The sequence below is a fragment of the Coregonus lavaretus genome, assembly GCF_964263955.1.
Source record: "Coregonus lavaretus genome assembly, chromosome: 12".
NCBI classification, from domain to species: domain Eukaryota; kingdom Metazoa; phylum Chordata; class Actinopteri; order Salmoniformes; family Salmonidae; genus Coregonus; species Coregonus lavaretus.
The window spans coordinates 18,880,690-18,903,079 of NC_139999.1; the positions used below are offsets into that span (position 1 = coordinate 18,880,690).

The window sequence follows — 22,390 nt, forward strand, 5'->3', positions numbered from 1 at the left end:
ATCTTCAGCCTGCTTTTGAAGAACGCATATCAAAAATGAACTTCCTATACTATGACTTCCAGGGCTCTCTGACATCCAGGGCTCTCTGACCATAGTGCCAAGCCAATGTATAGAGGCCTTGTGAAATAAATCACTGAGAATTCGGCCATCTCTATTTCCCATAACTATCCCTCCTAATATTATATACAGTATATATACAATACATTATCTCTATAATAATGTAGTTTTGAATTCACAACTCTGCTTGTGTTTCTCACGGTTTCGGCTCTTCCTCTCATTGTTTTGTGAGCTTAAAAAAAAATAAGCAAGATGCTGAGGTAGTGAATATGACAGGAGAATATGAAGAGAGTAAGAGTTAGATTCTCCGAGAGGCTGGTGAGTTTCCATAATTTATTCAGCCTTTCCTTAACTGGCTTTATCTGCTGGTGCGGCCAGCTATGGTTTGGGGAAATGGCAAAAAATGACAGGGAGAGATTAGCAACCACAGGCTTGGTCCAGCCTGCTCCATCCGTTGGTTCCCATCTGTCCATTCCATTGACACTTTCAGTATTATTCTTTGAGAAGTCATCTCTTCGTGTGTTTTGAATATCGTAGGCACCAATGAATAGATACAATAGTATGTTATTATCAGAAATAACCTAAAAGTTTGGTATCAGCCTATGTGATTATTTTTTGGGAGTAATACATCAATATTCATGGAATAAGAAAAAACGCCAGCATGTGAATCTAATTTTGTTCTTGTGAAATGACTGCTCTTGAATATACATTTATGTTGAAAAATAGTCTTGACTACATTGTGTAGGATAAGAAAAAGAAATATACATAATTTACAACTATATATATTCAAATATTAAATTCAAAGGGATTATTATCGCCAGGGCTAATCATCTGTCAGTGCACAAGCAGACTGGGCTTATGTAAATATAACAAACTATTAAGTTCTATTTTTGTTGATTTAGCGTTTATATGTGCTGGGGGTAAACTAGATGTGGCTCGTATTACACCAATTCACTGGTGTTTACAACTATATATATTCAAATATTAAATTAAAAGGGATTGTGATGTCTTCTTTTAATTGTGCAAGGGTAGCAGGACTATGATTCCAAACCAAGTTGGATGTTTCACTGCTATCAGTACTGTAGACAATTTCCAAACTCTACTAGCGAGGAGCGCCGAGAGACAATGCGATATTGGCAGTATATTAGAGGTAGACTTTTCATTGCAACACTTTCTCTGGGAAACAGGACAAGGTATTCCTGATATGTTCCACTGAGTTGAGGCTGAAAAATAGTCACTCCAGAAACTGTATTTGTTGAGCACATGCACCCCCTAAAGGCATATTATGAGAATGCAGCATTGACAAATCAATTCATTTCTTTCTCTATGTTCCCGCTCTCTGTGTTGAACTGTTGTCCGTGAATTGCATAGAAAACAAACACTTAAAACATAAGTATGTTTTATTATTTAGTGCATGCCTGAAACTCCAGTACAGCAAGGAAGGAACTGAACATTTTAAATAAATTGTCACATGGAAACAGAGGTTTCAGTGAAAGGCCCAATGCAGTCAAAAACGTGATTTTCCTGTGATTTATATATTATATTTCCAAACCAAGAGATTGATAGAATACTGTGAAATTGTGAAAATTATGATAATGCCCTTTTAGTGAGAGGTGTTTCCCCCTCCCCACTCAGACCACTCCCAGAGAGTCCTAGCTATATTCTTGCTTGAGAAATTGCTCTTGCTAAGGAATAGTTTTTGTTTATTTTTGACCATTTTAATTGAAAACAATCACAGTAAGGTACTTGTTGTTACCCAGAAATGATTTGATATTAAGATAAAAACAGCTGCATTGGGCCTTTAACATCTTGGAGCAAACAAAATAAAAACAATACTTTACAATCTTCAATATAATTGGTCAAATGTCAATTTGGAAACAATGTATGTAGTTGGTAATAGGGTATAAAGGGTAACACACAAACCTAAAAACACGTAAACAAACTCCTATGTCCTACCACACCAGCTGTATTTTTCCCACTCACGCTTAGCTTCAGGTCCATTTAAAGCCCCTCCAGTATCAAATGCAACACCCTCTATCCAAGTAAAAAAATTAAACCAATAATAATTATAATAGTAAGAAAATAATGTCATAAAATGTTATTTTACGTATTACTTTTCAAACGTAAAAACAAATGTTACAGAGCGCAGGACAGGAGAGGTGAGAAGTGAGACAGCTCACCAAGCCTACATATTGATTGCCCAAAAACTGTTATAGCCAGGGCTAATCATCAGGTTTCTGTCAGTGCACAAGCAGACTGGTCTTATGTAAACATAAACTATTAAGTTCTATTTTTGTTGATTTAGCATTTATATGTGCTGGGGGTAAACTAGATGTGGCTCGTATTACACCACTTCACTGGCGTTTCTTCATGATGAGAGTGCCGACCAGCACTCCTGAAAACAGAATCACCCCAACTAGCAGCCATTTTATTACGCTCTCCTGGGACCGTCGGACATCTGCAGCAGCATCTCTGCCAAAGATCTCTGCAAAACGGTCCTGTCAGGGAACAGAGACAGAGGAAGATTAATACAGTGAACTATGTGTTAGCAGCCCCCATCTCTGTGCCCCAATACCCCTCTGTAGCTTCTCCCTTTAGGGTAGTCTATCATAGTATTCTCTATTTCTCAGAGTGGGTGCAGCAAAGGATGCACACACACAATGAGAATGTATTACTAAATCCCATAACAAGGTTGTATAATGTGCAGATGTAAAATATCAGCTCCAACCTACCCATCCTCCTTGGCTCTGGATCCAGGGCTGGATATGGTTGTCCAGGTAGGTGGTCATCCAGTCTGCGATGCGTGCCACCAGGGGGCTCATATCCTTCTCAACACATTCAACACACAGGGCCCCGCCAAAAGCAAATAGGCCCACCACGCGGCCCCAGTTGACCCCGTCCCTGAACACTTCGTCCATCACGCTCTCAAAGCTGTGGTAGGCTGTGGCAGGGGTGATGTGGAGTTGGGAGGCAAGGTCACTGAAGGCTCTGGTGTAGCGCAGCTCAAACTCATCCGCTGAGTCCCGTAGTGCTGCTTTCACTGCCTCCATTCCCCCCTGTGGAGATGAGGGCTTCCCTAAATTGCTTCTGCTGTTCCTGTTGTTCCCCACAGACCCATTTGCAATGGCCTCATCTCCCTCAGTCCGTCCACTTACACCCTCCAGCCCTAATTGACAAAATGAATAATTCCTCTGGGACAGTCTATAGCTTATAAAAAACACTACCAGTTCCCTGTTACTGTAAGACATATTTTCCACCTTCTATGCACACTCTTTATCCATTGACTCTTCACTCTATTTGGATTCCCAGGGCTCTCCTGCCATACCTCACACTGTAACTGGGATGTCTGGAATGAAGGCTTGCTGTCTGGCAGTTTCCTCTGGGCTGCAACAAGTTATCACACCCTGGAAGAAAAAAACACACTCACACACAAATTCCCAGATGCAGAACACATGAAAACACTGGATTCTATTGTTCATTGTTATTAAGAATGGAACTCTTCCCCAGCAGCATCACATTCACCTTGAAATACTGCACTGCTAAACCCAGGTCTGTTGGGTATGGTAGAAATTATTTTAGTTACTCTGACACATACTGTATGAAACGTATTACGCAATACCATTGGGGCGCCGCTTTGATGTCAGGTAGCAAGCTATCGGTCTTGGCTATCTAAAGCTATAACCATAATATTAATTTCCACCGAACAATGCACTTATTTGGCTAGATACAGCGAAACAGCTAATATAGCTACTGTTTTACACTATGGCACGTTTGACAAGAGTGTATAACAAATGGTCAAAATGTGTTTGCTTTAATGCTGCGCTACTGCAATATAAATGGATTTCAAAGCTCAAAAACAAACATATTGAGATCAAGTTAATGTCACCTAGGGTAAAAGTGACAACCAAGCAGCAATTTCTCAATACGGTATTCATAAAATAAGTAGTATGTATGCATGTATGTATACGTAACTAGCAAATTAGCATCGCCACTAGCTAGCTATACACATGACAGCTGCTTTTACACTCACTGACGCTGTACAAGCTTCCCATCTCCATAGCAATATTTTCTAACCCAATCCTTAAAAATGCCATGGTCTGTCATACTTACAATTGCAAATAAGACTGAAGTACCTTTCAAGATAGAGGTATTGATTTTTTTAAAGGTAAATTCCTTTTTGTGCATAAAAGCAAATAAAATAACGACATATTTGAAGCAGCGAGAAGGCCAATAATGCACATTGACAATTGGCCAGTTTTGTCATGTAGATCGGATATCCCGCCTTCTCACAAAATGAACCACCAATCAAAGACACAACAGAAGTTGAGATCGTGTTCAGTGTCACAGGGCAGATTTTCCGTGTGTTCAGATATTTATGTCAATGTGTTCCCCCAAAGATTTTGGAGTATCATCTCTAGTATAAATATTTATCTAAATATATATTTTTTTATTACAATGGAGTATATTTGTATAATGGAGTTAGTCGAATGAAGGTTCTTTGAAAAAAGCTTTATTAAACCAATTTCTTTATTTAAACAAGAGTTAACATAGGTATGTATACATGTTACCCTGCTATCTCTAAAATTGAAATGACAATACATCATATGGGAGGACAATTCATATGCCTATATGAAGTGAACGTTTTTGAATTTCACTTAAAACTGACAGACAGTCTAAATGTATGCATAATGTAATGTAGGCCTACTAAATATGTACAATGTTACCACCAATATTAGTTACAGACACCATACATTTTCTTTTGCACCATTTCAGCATACCTTTATCTGGAGACAGAAGTTATAACAGTTTGTTTCTATACTTGTATAGTTCAGAATTTATGAATTAGTCATTTTTCATTACTTAAACTGAGCATCCCACTGACTTTATGAAGTCTTAATTTGTCTTGTCAGTCTCGCCTACCTTCCCAGACTTTCCTATAACCGAAGAACTGCGGAGTGTAAGGATTACCTGCACCAAACCCTCCTTATACTTCCCCTGTACCGCAGGTCTTTTAGGCTGCTCTCATTTTGATGGATCATGTTACCAAACCAAGGCACCTTATTTAGGCCTAGAGTCTGTAGTAGACTAACAGAAGGTAATTCAGGCTTTTGATCTCCCATCTTGATAAGTGCCCATCTCCTCTATTTTAGGCCCCTCAATGCTTGGAGATCTCTCTTCTGGCAGGTTTGATTTCCCTTAAGATGTGACATCCACAGATTTTGGTGTGTCAACTTGCCCATTCTCAATGGAACAGTCCTCTGGTTCTGACTCACTATCAGACGAGTCAATAGATATGGGTTCTGTGTAAGTACTTACCTTGAGGGTACAGTTAATTGTCTCGCATTGCTTGCTTTGGTCTGTGTTAAGTGCCGGCCTAGACTTAAAGGCCTTCTCCACTGAGGTGATGGGGAGCTTGGTTTTCTCTTCAAAGTCCATGTCATGCTTCAGTCCCTTGAGTGCCTGCATGTCAAAGCCAAGTAGCACTTTCAATTTCCTGGTCTCACAGTCTCCCTCACATGACCTCCGTCGATTAGCGAAGTGACTGGCAATGTCGGACTTCCAGAGCCACAGGCTTGCAGACAGCTTCTCTTCTTCCTGTGAAGTTAAATAGGGGCGACGATTGAAATAGGCCGTGAGGAAGGTTTTTCGTGCTTCATAAGTCTTGTGCTCATAGTTCCTGGGGTCCAACACTAGATCCACAGCCTCCCCTGGCTTGTCCATATTCATGGGGGAATATACAACATCATTGTTCATCTTCATCCTCTTGGAGCCAGACATGGGTTGGGTGGGTAGCTGACGCTTTAAGAACCCTGCACCAGAAGAGTTGAGTGTCAAGGCAGACTTTGGTCCCGGGCCCTTTTGGGCCCTGCCCACAGCTCGGCACTGCACAAGGTGCAGAGTGATCGTGGAGGCCACCATGTTGCTGGTGTAGACACCCAAACAGTGGATGCACTTGTACGTCATCTTCTTTTCCACAGGGTGCATCGTCTGAAGCACTTGGTGTCGTTCCCTCAGATGCTGTGACAAGGCATCAGATATAGGACCCTTGAGGATGGTGAAACACAGTGGGCATAGGGTCTTGCCAACCTCATTGCTGCCAGATACAGTGGCTTGACTTCTGGCAAGCATGTCATTCTTATTCACTGGCATCTTTGAAGGCAGACTCTTCTCTGGAGCGTGGAAGCTGTTCTGGGCATGGGAAGCCATAGACTGCTCCTGAGCAGCTACAGGTTCCTTCATGTTATAGGTTATAACAGTAAGCTGTATGATCTTGTTCTTAGCCTGCCCAATCGTGAGGTCAAAGGTAAGCGGGGAGGCGGCTGGAGGACCAACAAAGTCATCTGGATGAGCCTGCCCCATATGATCTAGCATTTTCTCCACATTATTGAAGCTGGCATGACACTGTGGGCAGGTGAGCCCATGGATCAGCATGTGGTTAAGCAATGTGTCACTGGGCAGATATCGGTTGCAAAGCAAACACTTACTGGTGAAGTTGTGGATCTTCATGATATACTTGGCAATTGCCCATACCTTCTTAGCCTTGTGTGCCTTCTCAAAATGAGCACTGTACAGGTTTTCAGGGAAGAGCTCATTGCAGACCGTGCACATTTTCCACTTCTGTGTTTGGGATGTAAGACTAGCATTAGCACCTTCTCCCAAACCACCATTGCCAGGAATGGTCAAACGCTGGCCAGCAATAGAGGACTGACTTGTCATATTCTTTAGTCCAGTAGGCCCTTGCTTTAGATGGACCCCCACCATATGGCTAACCTGTTCAGATGTCAGGGTACGACCCCCGGTCATCGCAGAGCCCTTCTGGGCCATCCCATAGCTTTGCGGTCTGGACACCACAACATTAGCATGTCCAATCATGGTTGTCACCTGAGAGCCAATGCGCTCATGATATTCAATGACATGCTGCACTAGGGCCTCATAGCTACGGGTAGAGAACTGACAGCGCTTACAGAGGATGTTGTTGCCGGTGACAGCATTGGCTCCATTTTTGACTGATGTTCCTGAGACCATGGCAACATAGGGTGAGACCACATGCTGGAAGTGCTCCCTGTAGATGTGCCTTCGCACAACATTGTACAGAGGGTCACGGTAGTTACACTTCTTGCAATAGTACATTGCCTTCTCCACCTTGTTATTTGCCCCCACAGCAGCCCCCTGGTAGCCCCCTAGACCCTGACGTGCCACACTAGATATGTGGAAGACCTTGACATGCGTTTCCATAGTCTTCTTGCTCGCAGTGAAGGTGCAGTAAGGGCAGTTGAGCAGGATGCGGTTCTCAAAGTTGTGCCTGTGGACATTTCGGAAGTGGTTCTTGTAGCCCGAGTAGTACTTGGAAGAGAAGTTGCACTCTGTGCAGCAGAAAGGTTTTGACCGGTACTCCTGTAAAACACACACAAATAAACAGGAGAGTTTGAAAATGTGACACTGCACCTAAAAATGTTGTTTTCATTTTTCTAACTTTGTAATCACAACATTTAGAAAATTGAAATGGTTGCACCTTCATCCAAAACTAGTTTTATTTATGATTGTGACAAACAAAGATGAAGCACTATAATCATTACAAGCCCCAGAATAAGGGGTAATTTAATGAACAATCTTGTCCATTGTCTAGTGTGAGTGATTTACCTGTGTTTTTGAGAATGACGGATCCCATGAACAAAGTTCCAGGCAGACAGTATTCTTCACATAGTTCTCATCTGGGCAAAATTCTTTGAGGTCCTATGTGAGAGAGACAAGCATTCTGATCAGAAATCACAGTACTGTATGCTGGATCGTGTCAAATTGGATTATATGCCTATTCATTTCTACAACCACAATTTTTTCGGGAGCACAAGTGACTACAAAAATATGAGTGAAACACTCACGGAAGGCACAGACACACCTATACTAAAACCTTAGTGATAGGTAAAAGCTATGAAAAATAAACATTTAAGCTCACCTCCGCTTGCTCCTTACAGTACTCCAGTCCAATGTCACTAAGTGCTGCCTTCACCTGTTTCCTTGCTCTTCGTATCCTAGTGAGGTTGTTCACAGGGAGTTGATACATCTTTCCAGACTGCAAGAAGAATAAATCAGGGAGAATTATATTACTACTCATGTCAAACCTATATGGCCTGCTCATACCCAAAGTTAGCCAAGTACCACATCTCCATGGTGATTTTATCCACAGAGTTGAGCTCAGACTAGTTTTTTTAATGAACCTCTTGACTCCGAGTCGCTATGCAGTCATTACTTTTTAAAAAATGTATTCTTAAACCCTTACATGCTGACCAGACCGCCATTGCGCGCATGTTGATTTTTTCCTCCCACACCAGACACGATCAGGACATGCAGGTTGAAATATCAAAACGAACTCTGAACCAACTATATTAACTTGGGGACAGGTCGAAAAGCATTAAACATTTATGGCAATTTAGCTAGCTAGCTTGCTGTTGCTAGCTAATTTGTCCTGGGATATAAACATTGGGTTGTTATTTGACCTGAAATGCACAAGGTCATCTACTCCAACAATTAATCCACAGAGAAAACGGTAAACCAAGTTCAGAATTCCTTCAGGCTTCTTCTGACTTTAAATGTCGGTTGGCAACCAACTTTAAGATGCATTACAACCACCAACTAGACTGGAGTGTGGACCTCAGTTCATCTTTAAATCCCCCACGTTGGTATATGCTCCTAAAAACCAATGAGGAGATGGGAGAGGCAGGACTTGCAGGGCATCGAGTATCACAAATAGAACCAAGTTCTATTATACATGCTGACCAGAACGGACGCGTCGCGAGCGTGGCAAAATAAATGTACACGTTATTCAATCATTGCACCCACACGGCTTGCGCGTCTGCGTGGCCAGGCGCTAAAATAGAACTTGGTCGCGCAAGTCCTGCCTCTCCCATCTCCTCATTGGTTTTTAGGAGCATATACCCATGTGGGTGATTGAAAGATGAACTGAGGTCCACACTCCAGTCCAGTTGGTGGTGGTAATGCATCTTAAAGTTGGTTGCCAACCGACATATAAAGTCCAAAGAATAAGAAGCCTGAACTTGGTTTACCATTTTATCTGTGGATTAATTGTTGGTGTAGAGGACCTTGTGCCTTTCAGGTAAAATAACAACCCAATGTTTATATCTCAGGACAAATTAGCTAGCAACAGCAAGCTAGCTAAATTGCCATAAATGTTTAATGCTTTTCAACCTGTCCCCAAGTTAATATAGTTGGTTCAGAGTTCGTTTTGATATTTCAACCTGCAACGATCGCGCCCGGTATGGTCAGCATGTTACCTTGTACCAGTTTATTATCTGATGTTGCCTGTCTGTTTGCTGAAACTTTTTTTTTTATAAAACGTTAATCAAATACAACAGTTTCCTTGTTGAAATTCAATTGGAACATGCGCATTGGCGCTGAATTGTCATCTTAGAGCAACAGCAATTATAATAATAATATGCCATTTAGCAGACGCTTTTATCCAAAGCGACTTAGTCATGCGTGCATACTTTTTTTAAATTTTATTTTTGGTATGGGTGGTCCCTGGGATCGAACCCACTACCATGGCGTTACAAGCGCCATGCTCTACCAATTAAGAAACAGTCGGTGGTTGTAGCTATTTGATTAATGCTTAATTAAAAAGTATGGATTTCAGCAAACAAATGCACGCAGAGGACAAACATTGGTAAACGGTAAGGGTTTCAGAATGTAAATGTTTTAAGTATCGACTGCATAGCGAGTCGAATGAGTTCGAGGGTAATGTAAAAAAAAATGCTAGTCTACACTCAACTCAGTAGATTAAATCATCGTGGAGTTGAGGTACTTGGCAATAACATTTTAAGATTATTTGCATTCGAAGATCATAGCTAAATCAAACAATTGATTGGCACAGAAGTGATGGGACTTCAGTTCTGGCACAACATTATTTATCTATTTGCTTCCTGTACAGTTGAAACGTCTTTATGTAGCTATGGGCCGTCACTACTTGCCACAATCATGAACTCCGCCCATTTCTACAATTTATCTTAGAAAATGTTACCACATTGCTAACCTTATGACTAACCTTAGATTCGCTTTTTGCTCTTAATTTATGGGCCTAACGCGTTAGCAAACTTAGCTAACGTTTCTTAGATCTCCGATGGTTAGTTAAAGCCTTTGTCAACGGTTGGTTATCTAGCTAACGTTAGCTTAAATGTTTAATGTTAGTAGTCATTATGAACTGAGTGAGGTGAAGAAAATACACAAGATGCTAACTAGTTAGCTAATTTACTTGTTAGCTGGCGTCAGTTTAGCAGAAAGCGAATTGGCTAGCATGCAGTAGCTAGCCAACGTCTAGCCGAACAAACTAGCTAGTCGATGATAGCTAGTAGTTAACGTTAGTTGCCTCACTTGCCGCCGTAACTAGCTAGATAAGTAGTTATACAAAATGTTACGCCTCAACTCCAACCAATCTTACCTGGTATGTCTCCGTACCCAACCACACAAAAACTGGCAGCCCAAATGGTTTGCTGAGATATGCTAGCTAGTAACAGTAGCTCGTTGGCTAACAAATGAATCCAAACTCAATGATGCGGTTGTTGTTCGTCCTCGCCAAGCCGGTGGTGCTGCTTAGTTGGCTAGCGGAATGTCTGTGCCATCTAAAATATACGTTACATGAATTGCTAGCTAATAGCCAAAATATGTGGGATGGATTACTAGTGCATATTTTACAGCATACATGGCAAATTGGACTGTTACAATAGACTCCGACAATCACCAGTACTTCTCTTGAACGTTCCCAACTAACCCGAGCCAAGTCAATCCAAAATGGCGAGGATGAAAAGACGGAAGTGAATGTTTGGGGAGAGAAGTTTTACAATAATTTACAACAAAAAAATTCTGAGATACGTACTTCCCTTAATACTGAGTATCTAATTGTCACACCAATCTTTCTTGGGTGTAAAATCAAGGAAAGTGGTCCAAGAGCATTATATATTTTTTACTTCGACTGGACCCACCCACCTAATCCACGACACGTGGGCCCATAGAAGAGTAGGCCACAGACAGAACAATGAGCTAGTTATAAAAAAATATTTGACTAGGCTACTGCACCCTGACCTTGTGATATAGTTTTGGCAGGCACTTAGTTTTGCCAATTTTTCTCAAGGCTAGCAACTGTAGCTACCATCATGAATAGGCAAATACTATTTAACTAACAATCTACAGCATGGATGCTCAACAACAAAGCCATGCACTGGGATACTTTTTATTTCAAGAGACTCCCAAGAAATTGGAAGTAGTATCTTACAGATCAATATATAGCTTACAGATACATTTGTACACATGTCCATACCACACCGTGCCCCTTTGGCACACAGCACACAATAGTTTAGCTAGTTCAGGAGATTTCAGAGGCAGGTTTTGGAGAATTTTGAAGGTACTTCAGGTCACCCCAGTGGTTCCATGACTTCCAACACAACAGTGCGAGGTCCGGTCATCACCAGCCTGGTGACCTGGCAGTGAAGAATGCTTTGCCCCTTTGTCAGGTGAAGAATGCTTTGCCCATTCACCTGACGCACATACAGTGGGGGAAAAAAGTATTTAGTCAGCCACCAATTGTGCAAGTTCTCCCACTTAAAAAGATGAGAGAGGCCTGTAATTTTCATCATAGGTACACGTCAACTATGACAGACAAAATGAGAAAAAAAATTCCTGAAAATCACATTGTAGGATTTTTAATGAATTTATTTGCAAATTATGGTGGAAAATAAGTATTTGGTCACATACAAACAAGCAAGATTTCTGGCTCTCACAGACCTGTAACTTCTTCTTTAAGAGGCTCCTCTGTCCTCCACTCGTTACCTGTATTAATGGCACTTGTTTGAACTTGTTATCAGTATAAAAGACACCTGTCCACAACCTCAAACAGTCACACTCCAAACTCCACTATGGCCAAGACCAAAGAGCTGTCAAAGGACACCAGAAACAAAATTGTAGACCTGCACCAGGCTGGGAAGACTGAATCTGCAATAGGTAAGCAGCTTGGTTTGAAGAAATCAACTGTGGTAGCAATTATTAGGAAATGGAAGACATACAAGACCACTGATAATCTCCCTCGATCTGGGGCTCCACGCAAGTTCTCACCCCGTGGGGTCAAAATGATCACAAGAACGGTGAGCAAAAATCCCAGAACCACACGGGGGGACCTAGTGAATGACCTGCAGAGAGCTGGGACCAAAGTAACAAAGCCTACCATCAGTAACACACTACGCCGCCAGGGACTCAAATCCTGCAGTCCCAGACGTGTCCCCCTGCTTAAGCCAGTACATGTCCAGGCCCGTCTGAAGTTTGCTAGAGTGCATTTGGATGATCCAGAAGAGGATTGGGAGAATGTCATATGGTCAGATGAAACCAAAATATAACTTTATGGTAAAAACTCAACTTGTCGTGTTTGGAGGACAAAGAATGCTGAGTTGCATCCAAAGAACACCATACCTACTGTGAAGCATGGGGGTGGAAACATCATGCTTTGGGGCTGTTTTTCTGCAAAGGGACCAGGACGACTGATCCGTGTAAAGGAAAGAATGAATGGGGCCATGTATTGTGAGATTTTGAGTGAAAACCTCCTTCCATCAGCAAGGGCATTGAAGATGAAACGTGGCTGGGTCTTTCAGCATGACAATGATCCCAAACACACCGCCCGGGCAACGAAGGAGTGGCTTCGTAAGAAGCATTTCAAGGTCCTGGAGTGGCCTAGCCAGTCTCCAGATCTCAACCCCATAGAAAATCTTTGGAGGGAGTTGAAAGTCCGTGTTGCCCAGCGACAGCCCCAAAACATCACTGCTCTAGAGGAGATCTGCATGGAGGAATGTGCCAAAATACCAGCAACAGTGTGTGAAAACCTTGTGAAGACTTACAGAAAACGTTTGACCTGTGTCATTGCCAACAAAGGGTATATAACAAAGTATTGAGAAACTTTTGTTATTGACCAAATACTTATTTTCCACCATAATTTGCAAATAAATTCATTAAAAATCCTACAATGTGATTTTCTGGATTTTCCTTTCTCATTTTGTCTGTCGTAGTTGACGTGTACCTATGATGAAAATTACAGACCCCTCTCATCTTTTTAAGTGGGAGAACTTGCACAATTGGTGGCTGACTAAATACTTTTTTTCCCCACTGTAGGTGTAACCGGTGTGAAATGGCTAGCTAGTTAGCGGTGCGCTACATATTCATATATTACTGTGTGTGACACTATGTTTGATTGTGTTACCTTATCCCCTGCAGCAACAGCAGGGCTTACAGGATCGACTGCCTGGATGTAAACTGGGGCCATACCTCTGACCACAAAGCCCCAGCCAACTGCATCTCCCATCACCTGAGATGCAAAACACTGTTATGAGGGGACTAGAGACATTTATTTCCCCCAATAGAGACAAGACTAGAAAAAGAAGGTCATACACTCCCCTACGTATTCATTTGGACAGTGAAGCTACAACTTTTAATTTGGCTCTATACTCCAGTATTTTGGATTTGAGACGCTGCAGAAGGTCCAAAAAAGAAGACGTTATTGCTCAATATTATTATTTACTTTTCGGTTAAAACATTTTTTGGCACTAATGGCCTTCATAAAAAACTAACTGCTCAAGTAGACTACATGTAAGCCTGAAAAGAAAAAAAATATGTCAAAGAAGAACAGAGGGATGATCTGATTTTGGATTACATCTCACCACTGGGGCAGAGGAGAGTGTGGCAGGGGGTAAATATCCACTAGAATGTAGCTGCAGGGAGTTCCAACTGTCACGACACATTGGGTATCATCTTCAATGGCTTATTGTGCTGCACTGCTATGAGAGGTCAGACATAAATGCATGTATGCATAATTGCATACAGTGCATTTGGAAAGTATTCAGATCCCTTGACTTTTTCCACATTTTGTTACGTTACAGCCTTATTCTCAAATGTATTTAAAACAAATACATCCTCATCAATCTACACACAATACCCCATAATGACAAAGCGAAAACAGGTTTTTATAAATTTTTGCAAATTTAAAAACTCAAAATTGAGCTCAGGTGCATCCTGTTTCCATTGATCATCCTTGAGATGTTTCTACAACTTGATTGGAGTCCACCTGTGGTAAATTCAATTGATTGGACATGATTTGGAAAGGCACACAACTGTCTATATAAGGTCTCCCAGTTGACAGTGCTTGTCAGAGCAAAAACCAAGCCATGAGGCCGGAAGGAATTCTCCGTAGAGCCCCGAGACAGGATTGTGTCGAAGCACAGATCTGGGGAAGGGTACCAAAACATTTCTGCAGGATTGAAGGTCCCCAAGAACACAGTGGCCTCTATCATTCTTAAAGGGAAGAAGTTTGGAACCACCAAGACTCTTCCTAGAGCTGGCCGCCCGGCCAAACTGAGTAATCGGGGGAGAAGGGCCTTGGTCAGGGAGGTGACCAAGAACCCGATGTTCACTCTGACAGAGCTACAGAATTCCTCTGTGGATGGGAGAACCTTCCAGAAGGACAACCATCTCTGCAGCACTCCACCAATCAGGCCTTTATGGTAGAGTGGCCAGACGGAAGCCACTCCTCAGTAAAAGGCACATGACAGCCCGCTTGGAGTTTGCCAAAAGGCACCTAAAGACTCTCAGACGATGAGAAACAAGATTCTCTGGACTGATGAAACCAAGATTGAACTCTTTCGCCTGAATGCCAAGCTTCATGTCTGGAGGAAACCTGGCACCATCCCTACGGTGAAGTATGGTGGTGGCAGCATCATGCTGTGGGGATGTTTTTCAGCGGCAGTGACTGGGAGACTAGTCAGGATCGAGGGAAAGATGAACGGAGCAAAGTACAGAGAGATCCTTGATGAAAACCTGCTCCAGAGCGCTCAGGACCTCAGACTGGGGCGAAGGTTCACCTTCCAACAGGACAACTACCATAAGCACACAGTCAAGACAACGCAGGAGTGGCTTCAGGACAAGTCTCTGAATGTCCTTGAGTGGCCCAGCCAGAGCCCGGACTTGAACCCGATCTAACATATCTGGAGAGACCTGAAAATAGCTGTGCCGTGACGCTCCCCATCCAACCTGACAGAGCTTGAGAGGATCTGCAGAGAAGAATAGGAGAAGATCCCCAAGTACAGGTGTGCCAAACTTGTAGCTTCATACCCAAGAAGACTTGAGGCTGTAATTGCTGCCAATGCTGATTCAAAAAAGTACTGAGTAATATTTATGTAAATGTCATATTTCCATTTTTTGTTTCTAATAAATATGCAAACATTTATAAAAAGCTGTTTTTGCTTCGTCATTATGGGGTATATTGTGTAGATTGATGGGGGGGGGGGGACTATTCAATCCATTTTAGAATAAGGCTGTAACGTAACAAAATGTGGAAAACGTGAAGGGGTCTGAATACTTTCCGAATGCACTGTATGCTGTACAGCTCATCCCTTGTTACTTAAGCAATAAGGCTCGAATGGGTGTGGTATATGGCCAATATACCACGGCTAAGGGCTGTTCTTAGGCACAACGCAAAGCAAAGTGCCTGGACACAGCCCTTAGCCGTGGTATATTGGCCATATACCACAACCCCCCGAGCTGCTTTATTGCTATTATAAACTGGTTACCATCGTAATTAGAGCAGTAAAATTAAATGTTTTGTCATATCTGTGGTATACGGTTCGAACCACCCAGTTTATAAAACAGTATAGTGCTCTTGTATTTTAGTGCTCTTGCTTTGTTTTTATGTTTGCATTTACCAGATTGAAGTCCTCTTGTTGGGCGATCTTGTTCAGGACAAAGGGGCTGTTGGCATGGTTGTCCTCCTGTGCCGGCACTGATACACCTTCCTTTTTCTCTCGCTCAGTTTCATTCAAGATCTCAGACAAAATGTATGCAGAACTGATTCAGTAATCCATTGTCAAATAAGTTGTACTTCTTTGCCACTAAGGGTATATGGGAATTGGGAAGGAGAGAGAGAGCGTGCAAAGAAATATATACACTACATCAATCAATGAAATGTATTTATAAAGCCCTTTTTACATCAGCAGATGTCACAAAGTGCTATACAAAAACCCCAAACAGCAAGCAATGCAGATGTAGAAGTAGCCGAGCATTCAGAGGTAGAGAGAGAGTCGAAAACAGCAGGTCCGGGACAAGGTAGCACGTCCGGTGAACAGGTCAGGGTTCCCTAGCCGCAGGCAGAACAGTTGAAACTGGAGAAGCAGCACGACCAGGTGGACTGGGGTCAGCCAGGAGTCATCAGGCCAGGTAGTCCTGAGGTAGTCCGGAGGGGAGGGAGAGAGAGAATTAGAGGGAGCATACTTAAATTCACACAGGACACCAGATAAGACAGGATAATTACACCAGATATAAAAGGCTGACCCTAGCCCCCTGCACATAGACTATTGCATAGACTATACATGACCAAAATTATGTGGACACCTGCTCGTCGAACATCTCATTCCAAAATTATGGGCATTAATATGGAGTTGGCACCCCCTTTGCTGCTATAACAGCCTCCACTCTTCTGGGAAGGCTTTCCACTAGATGCGGGGACTTGCTTCCATTCAGCCACGAGCATTAGTGAGGTCGGGCACTGATTTTGGGCGATTATGCCTGGCTCGCAGTCGGCGTTCCAATTCATCCCAAAGGTGTTCGATGGGGTTGAGGTCAGGGCTCTGTGCAGGCCAGTCAAGTTATTCTACAATGATCTCGACAAACCATATTTGTATGGACCTCGCTTTGTGCACGGGGGCATTGTCAGGAAAGGGCCTTCCCCAAACTGTTGCCACAAAGTCGGAAGCACAGAATCGTCTAGAATGTCATTGTATGCTGTAGCGTTAAGATTTCCCTTCACTGGAACTAAGTGGCCTAGGCCGAACCATGAAAAACAGCCACAGACCATTATTCTGCCTCCACCAAACTTTACAGTTGGCACTATGCATGAAGCGTGATTCATCACTTCAGAGAAAGAATGCGTTTCCACTGCTCCAGAGTCCAATGGTGCCGAGCTTTACACCACTCCAGCTGACGCTTGGCATTCCGCATGGTGATCTTAGGCTTGTGTGCGGCTGCTCGGCCATGGAAACCCATTTCATGAAGCTCCCGACTAACAGTTATTGTGCTGACATTGCTTCCAGAGTCAGTTTGGAACTCGGTAGTGAGTGTTGCAACCAAGGACAGACAATTTGTATGCGCTACGCGCTTCAGCACTCGGTGGTCACGTTCTGTGAGCTTGTGTGGCCTACCACTTTGCAGCTGAGCTGTTGTTGCTCCTAGACGTTTCCACTTCACAATAACAGCACTTACAGTTGACTGGGGCAGCTCTAGCAGGGCAGACATTTGACAAACTGACTTGTTGGAAATGTGGCATGCTATGACGGTGCCACGTTGAAAGTCACTGAGCTCTTCAGTACGGGCCATTCTACTGCCAATGTTTCTCTATGGAGATTGCATGGCTGGTGCTCGATTTTATATACCTGTCAGCAACGGGTGTGGCTGACATAGCCGAATCCACTAATTTGAAGGGGTGTCCAGATACTTTTGTATATACAGTTGAAGTCAGAAGTTTACAGGTCCCATGGTGTTTATACTTGCGTACTATTGTTTGTACAGATGAACGTGGTACCTTCAGGCGTTTGGAAATTGCTCCCAAGGATGAACCAGACTTGTGGAGGTGTACAATTGTTTTTTGAGGTATTGGCTGATTTCTTTTGATTTTCCCATGATGTCAAGCGAAGAGGCACTGAGTTTGAAGGTAGGCCTTGAAATACATCCACAGGTACACCTCCAATTGACTCAAATGATGTCAATTAGCCTATCAGAAGCTTCTAAAGCCATGACATAATTTTCTGGAATTCTCCAAGCTGTTTAAAGGCACAATCAACTTAGTGTATGTAAACTTCTGACCCACTGGAATTGTTATACAGTGAAATCATCTGTCTGTAAACAATTGTTGGAAAATTACTTGTCATGCACGAAATAGATGTCATAACCAACTTGCCAAAACTATAGTTTGTTAACAAGAAATTTGTGGAGTGTGTGTATATGTGTGTGTGTGTGTGTGTGTATATGTGTGTGTGTGTGTGTGTGTGTGTGTGTGTATGTGTGTGTGTGTGTGTGTGTATATGTGTATATATATATGTATATGTGTGTGTGTGTATATATATATATATATATAAAGATCTATAAATATAACATTTGGCTACCAGAACTCTCGGGAGAAATCCCATAGAAAGACAGTTATTTAGAATTAGCCTATTTCTAACTCTATGGTCCACCCTTTGTGCTTTTCTACATACATACATACATACATACATACATACATACAGTGGGGGAAAAAAGTATTTAGTCAGCCACCAATTGTGCAAGTTCTCCCACTTAAAAAGATGAGAGGCCTGTAATTTTCATCATAGGTACACGTCAACTATGCCAGACAAATTGAGAAAAAATAATCCAGAAAATCACATTGTAGGATTTTTAATGAATTTATTTGCAAATTATGGTGGAAAATAAGTATTTGGTCACCTACAAACAAGCAAGATTTCTGGCTCTCACAGATCTGTAACTTCTTCTTTAAGAGGCTCCTCTGTCCTCCACTCGTTACCTGTATTAATGGCACCTGTTTGAACTTGTTATCAGTATAAAAGACACCTGTCCACAACCTCAAACAGTCACACTCCAAACTCCACTATGGCCAAGACCAAAGAGCTGTCAAAGGACACCAGAAACAAAATTGTAGACCTGCACCAGGCTGGGAAGACTGAATCTGCAATAGGTAAGCAGCTTGGTTTGAAGAAATCAACTGTGGGAGCAATTATTAGGAAATGGAAGACATACAAGACCACTGATAATCTCCCTCGATCTGGGGCTCCACGCAAGATCTCACCCCGTGGGGTCAAAATGATCACAAGAACGGTGAGCAAAAATCCCAGAACCACACGGGGGGACCTAGTGAATGACCTGCAGAGAGCTGGGACCAAAGTAACAAAGCCTACCATCAGTAACACACTACGCCGCCAGGGACTCAAATCCTGCAGTGCCAGACGTGTCCCCCTGCTTAAGCCAGTACATGTCCAGGCCCGTCTGAAGTTTGCTAGAGTGCATTTGGATGATCCAGAAGAGGATTGGGAGAATGTCATATGGTCAGATGAAACCAAAATAGAACTTTTTGGTAAAAACTCAACTCGTCGTGTTTGGAGGACAAAGAATGCTGAGTTGCATCCAAAGAACACCATACCTACTGTGAAGCATGGGGGTGGAAACATCATGCTTTGGGGCTGTTTTTCTGCAAAGGGACCAGGACGACTGATCCGTGTAAAGGAAAGAATGAATGGGGCCATGTATCGTGAGATTTTGAGTGAACACCTCCTTCCATCAGCAAGGGCATTGAAGATGAAACGTGGCTGGGTCTTTCAGCATGACAATGATCCCAAACACACCGCCCGGGCAACGAAGGAGTGGCTTCGTAAGAAGCATTTCAAGGTCCTGGAGTGGCCTAGCCAGTCTCCAGATCTCAACCCCATAGAAAATCTTTGGAGGGAGTTGAAAGTCCGTGTTGCCCAGCGACAGCCCCAAAACATCACTGTTCTAGAGGAGATCTGCATGGAGGAATGGGCCAAAATACCAGCAACAGTGTGTGAAAACCTTGTGAAGACTTACAGAAAACGTTTGACCTGTGTCATTGCCAACAAAGGGTATATAACAAAGTTTTGAGAAACTTTTGTTATTGACTAAATACTTATTTTCCACCATAATTTGCAAATAAATTCATTAAAAATCCTACAATGTGATTTTCTGGATTTTTTTCCCTCATTTTATCTGTCATAGTTGACGTGTACCTATGATGAAAATTACAGGCCTCATCTTTTTAAGTGGGAGAACTTGCACAATTGGTGGCTGACTAAATACTTTTTTTCCCCACTGTACATACATACATGCATGCATGCATACATACGAGAGGAACACAAAAAGCATAATACTAATTGGTTATGATAGAAGTAATTTGAGTAGTTTATCAACTGTGAGAGGCTGGGGAACCAGTATTACCTCCAATGTAATGGGCCAAAGGTAACATCTCTCACCGGGCTGAATGATGTCATTCTCCAGCAAGGCACGGCAGAGCTCCAAACCCTGGCGCCTGCTTTCTGTCTCCATTCTGTAGCAACCAGTCGATCAACTGGCAGCTAGGGAAGGAGCGCTGGTATGCAACACCCTGCGCCTCCCTTAGTTGCAGAATGGAGTCTCTGCCAGTTATTACACTGCAAAACACACCGCACACACAAAACATGTCACATCCATTTTGCACTCCAGAGACAGAATGAATGGAACAGTTACACACAAACTTGTGTACACAATTGGTAAAGTTTAATGTTTCAGGCCATAATCACCAAAACCAGCACATACTGAGAACATACTGTAATTCAGATGATGTGGCTACCCTTCTTCCTAAGCTAGGCTTGACTTATTCAAGGGCACCAGTTCCTACCAGATAGAGAACCCCAGGATAAACAAAGTAGTTTACCTACAATCGTTGTCCTCTGACCTTCACCTTGGTGTTAAATGGAAATGTGCCATCAGCCTTACGGAAACGGTACAGCAATTTTGCATCCTTGAACATAGGGCACTTGTCACAAACTAAAGAGATCCGAATGGAAGGGAGACAAAATAAACATCTCCTGAAAGTGTCTTCACATTGCCCTACTTTATAGTTCAGCATTTTGGATCTCCTGTATCAATGTTAGTATCTTGGCAAAGCTCCTTGGCTCTTGGTATCCCTGATGCAGGAGGAAGTGTATTATAGAAGTTGGATATACACTTGGTCCTGTGTCAGGGCTTTAGGCTCTTGGAAAAGCTATTACGATGCATTTTATATCCCCTTGAGATGTTAGTGTGGTTCCCCTACAGTGCCATGGTGCACAATGTCATGGTCCATAAGGTGTTGCATGAGGCAGACCGTCATTGCCCCATCAGGAGCTTCCTTGTGGCTGATCAGCCAGTCTGTGAGCTCTTGGGCCACAAAGCAGTTGGGATAAGTGCGCAGATTGTACCGTTGGTCCTTGATCAGTTTGCCATCATGCAGCCTCAACCTTGCAGTGAAGTAAAATGTACAATGAATCAGCTATAACTACTACAAGTAGGCAAGGGCACATTAAGACAAATATTCTAATTAATTAATTAATTTTCAGTAATGACATTTCTGTATGATATATTGTATCTATTATTGTTAGATTTTTATGGGAAGGTTGGCTGAAGAATATATGCGAACTATCTGAAATGAACTTGTTGGATTTCAACACAGTATGTTTCTACAGGTAGCATAACGGTAAAGAAAGCCAAGCTTCTCTCTCTCTCTCTCTCTCTCTCTCTCTCTCTCTCTCTTCCATACCTTAGTTGTTCTACAGCAATCATAATTTCAGCCTTGTGCAGTCTGGTCATTGCGTTTATGTTTATGCTGCTTTCCATTTTCTCCGTGTTCTTTTACTGACACTGGTCTGAAGAAACTACTCATTTCATTAGAAGCCAGTATGTTTACCAAATAAACAGTGCCCAACAGCACCCTCTGACCATGTGGGATAGATGTTGTGCATAAACACACACACATGCAGAGAGAGAGGGAGGTAAATCCTAATGGTGTTTAGAATAACTGCAACACTCACATCAATCAGGAGGACACTCTGTTTCTGATTAGGTATTCTCATCAGATTCTCACCAGAATCAGTTCTGCCATGGACAAATAAACTTAAGAGGGAGAGAAAGCCATAAGAAAGTACAATATGTGAAGTGCTGAGAAAACCACAAGCCACCCATCATCATACTTACTTACTGTGCATGCTCTGGACATTCAGCCATTACAAAAAGCCAATATACAAAAAAAAAATATGGAGGAAAAAAATGACAGGGTAGATATCAGACAATGACACCACACTAGCTTCATTCACTGTTCAGTATACCCTGAGGGTCAATAATGACGTTTTACCTCTTATCACCTCAAGGGGTCAGCAAAGATCTATAAATATAACATGTGGCTACCAGAACTCTCGGGAGAAATCCCATAGAAAGACAGTTATTTAGAATTAGCCTATTTCTAACTCTATGGTCCACCCTTTGTGCTTTTCCATATAATATAACCAGAAATCAAATAATAACACATAAGTGGAATATAAATATGTATTTTTCAGTGGGCTAGTCATGGTTTAGAGAGAGTATAGGCTATTTGTTTATTATGGGTGGTGGTGGATTATTGCAAATGCACAACAGCTCTATTAGAATTCTTGAATTATGTTTTAGCATGATGGACTTCTACTTAAATATAAGGACCATTGTCCAAATATAATTGTGACTTTAA

General features: G+C 42.3%; 3 protein-coding genes across 3 annotated transcripts; all 3 read right to left on the reverse strand.

The window, feature by feature from the left end:
- Positions 1-1,481: 1,481 nt before the first annotated feature.
- LOC311137867 (bcl-2-like protein 1) lies at positions 1,482-4,266 on the reverse strand. Its single transcript, XM_084172473.1, has 3 exons — positions 4,168-4,266; positions 2,790-3,461; positions 1,482-2,555 (listed from the first exon to the last, which is right to left on the reverse strand). The coding sequence occupies exons 2-3, from the start codon at positions 3,303-3,305 to the stop codon at positions 2,412-2,414; spliced, it is 660 nt and encodes a 219-aa protein (XP_084028599.1). The 5' UTR covers positions 3,306-3,461; positions 4,168-4,266; the 3' UTR covers positions 1,482-2,411.
- A 293-nt stretch (positions 4,267-4,559) lies between these two features.
- Positions 4,560-11,059, reverse strand: adnpa (activity-dependent neuroprotector homeobox a). The gene is made up of 4 exons (XM_084173288.1): positions 10,508-11,059; positions 8,012-8,128; positions 7,699-7,791; positions 4,560-7,452 (listed from the first exon to the last, which is right to left on the reverse strand). Exons 2-4 carry the CDS (start codon positions 8,117-8,119, stop codon positions 5,254-5,256), a joined length of 2,400 nt encoding a protein of 799 aa, XP_084029414.1. The 5' UTR covers positions 8,120-8,128; positions 10,508-11,059; the 3' UTR covers positions 4,560-5,253.
- Positions 11,060-11,428: 369 nt separating this feature from the next.
- LOC311138350 (DEP domain-containing mTOR-interacting protein) lies at positions 11,429-21,772 on the reverse strand (the record flags this gene model as incomplete). Its single annotated transcript, XM_084173018.1, is given in 13 exon segments — positions 11,429-11,497; positions 13,307-13,411; positions 13,731-13,839; positions 13,841-13,880; positions 15,801-15,824; positions 15,827-15,929; positions 15,931-15,986; positions 20,127-20,194; positions 20,196-20,303; positions 20,571-20,679; positions 20,953-21,131; positions 21,431-21,519; positions 21,755-21,772. Coding segments are annotated over 13 exon segments (1,077 nt in total).
- Positions 21,773-22,390: the final 618 nt, after the last annotated feature.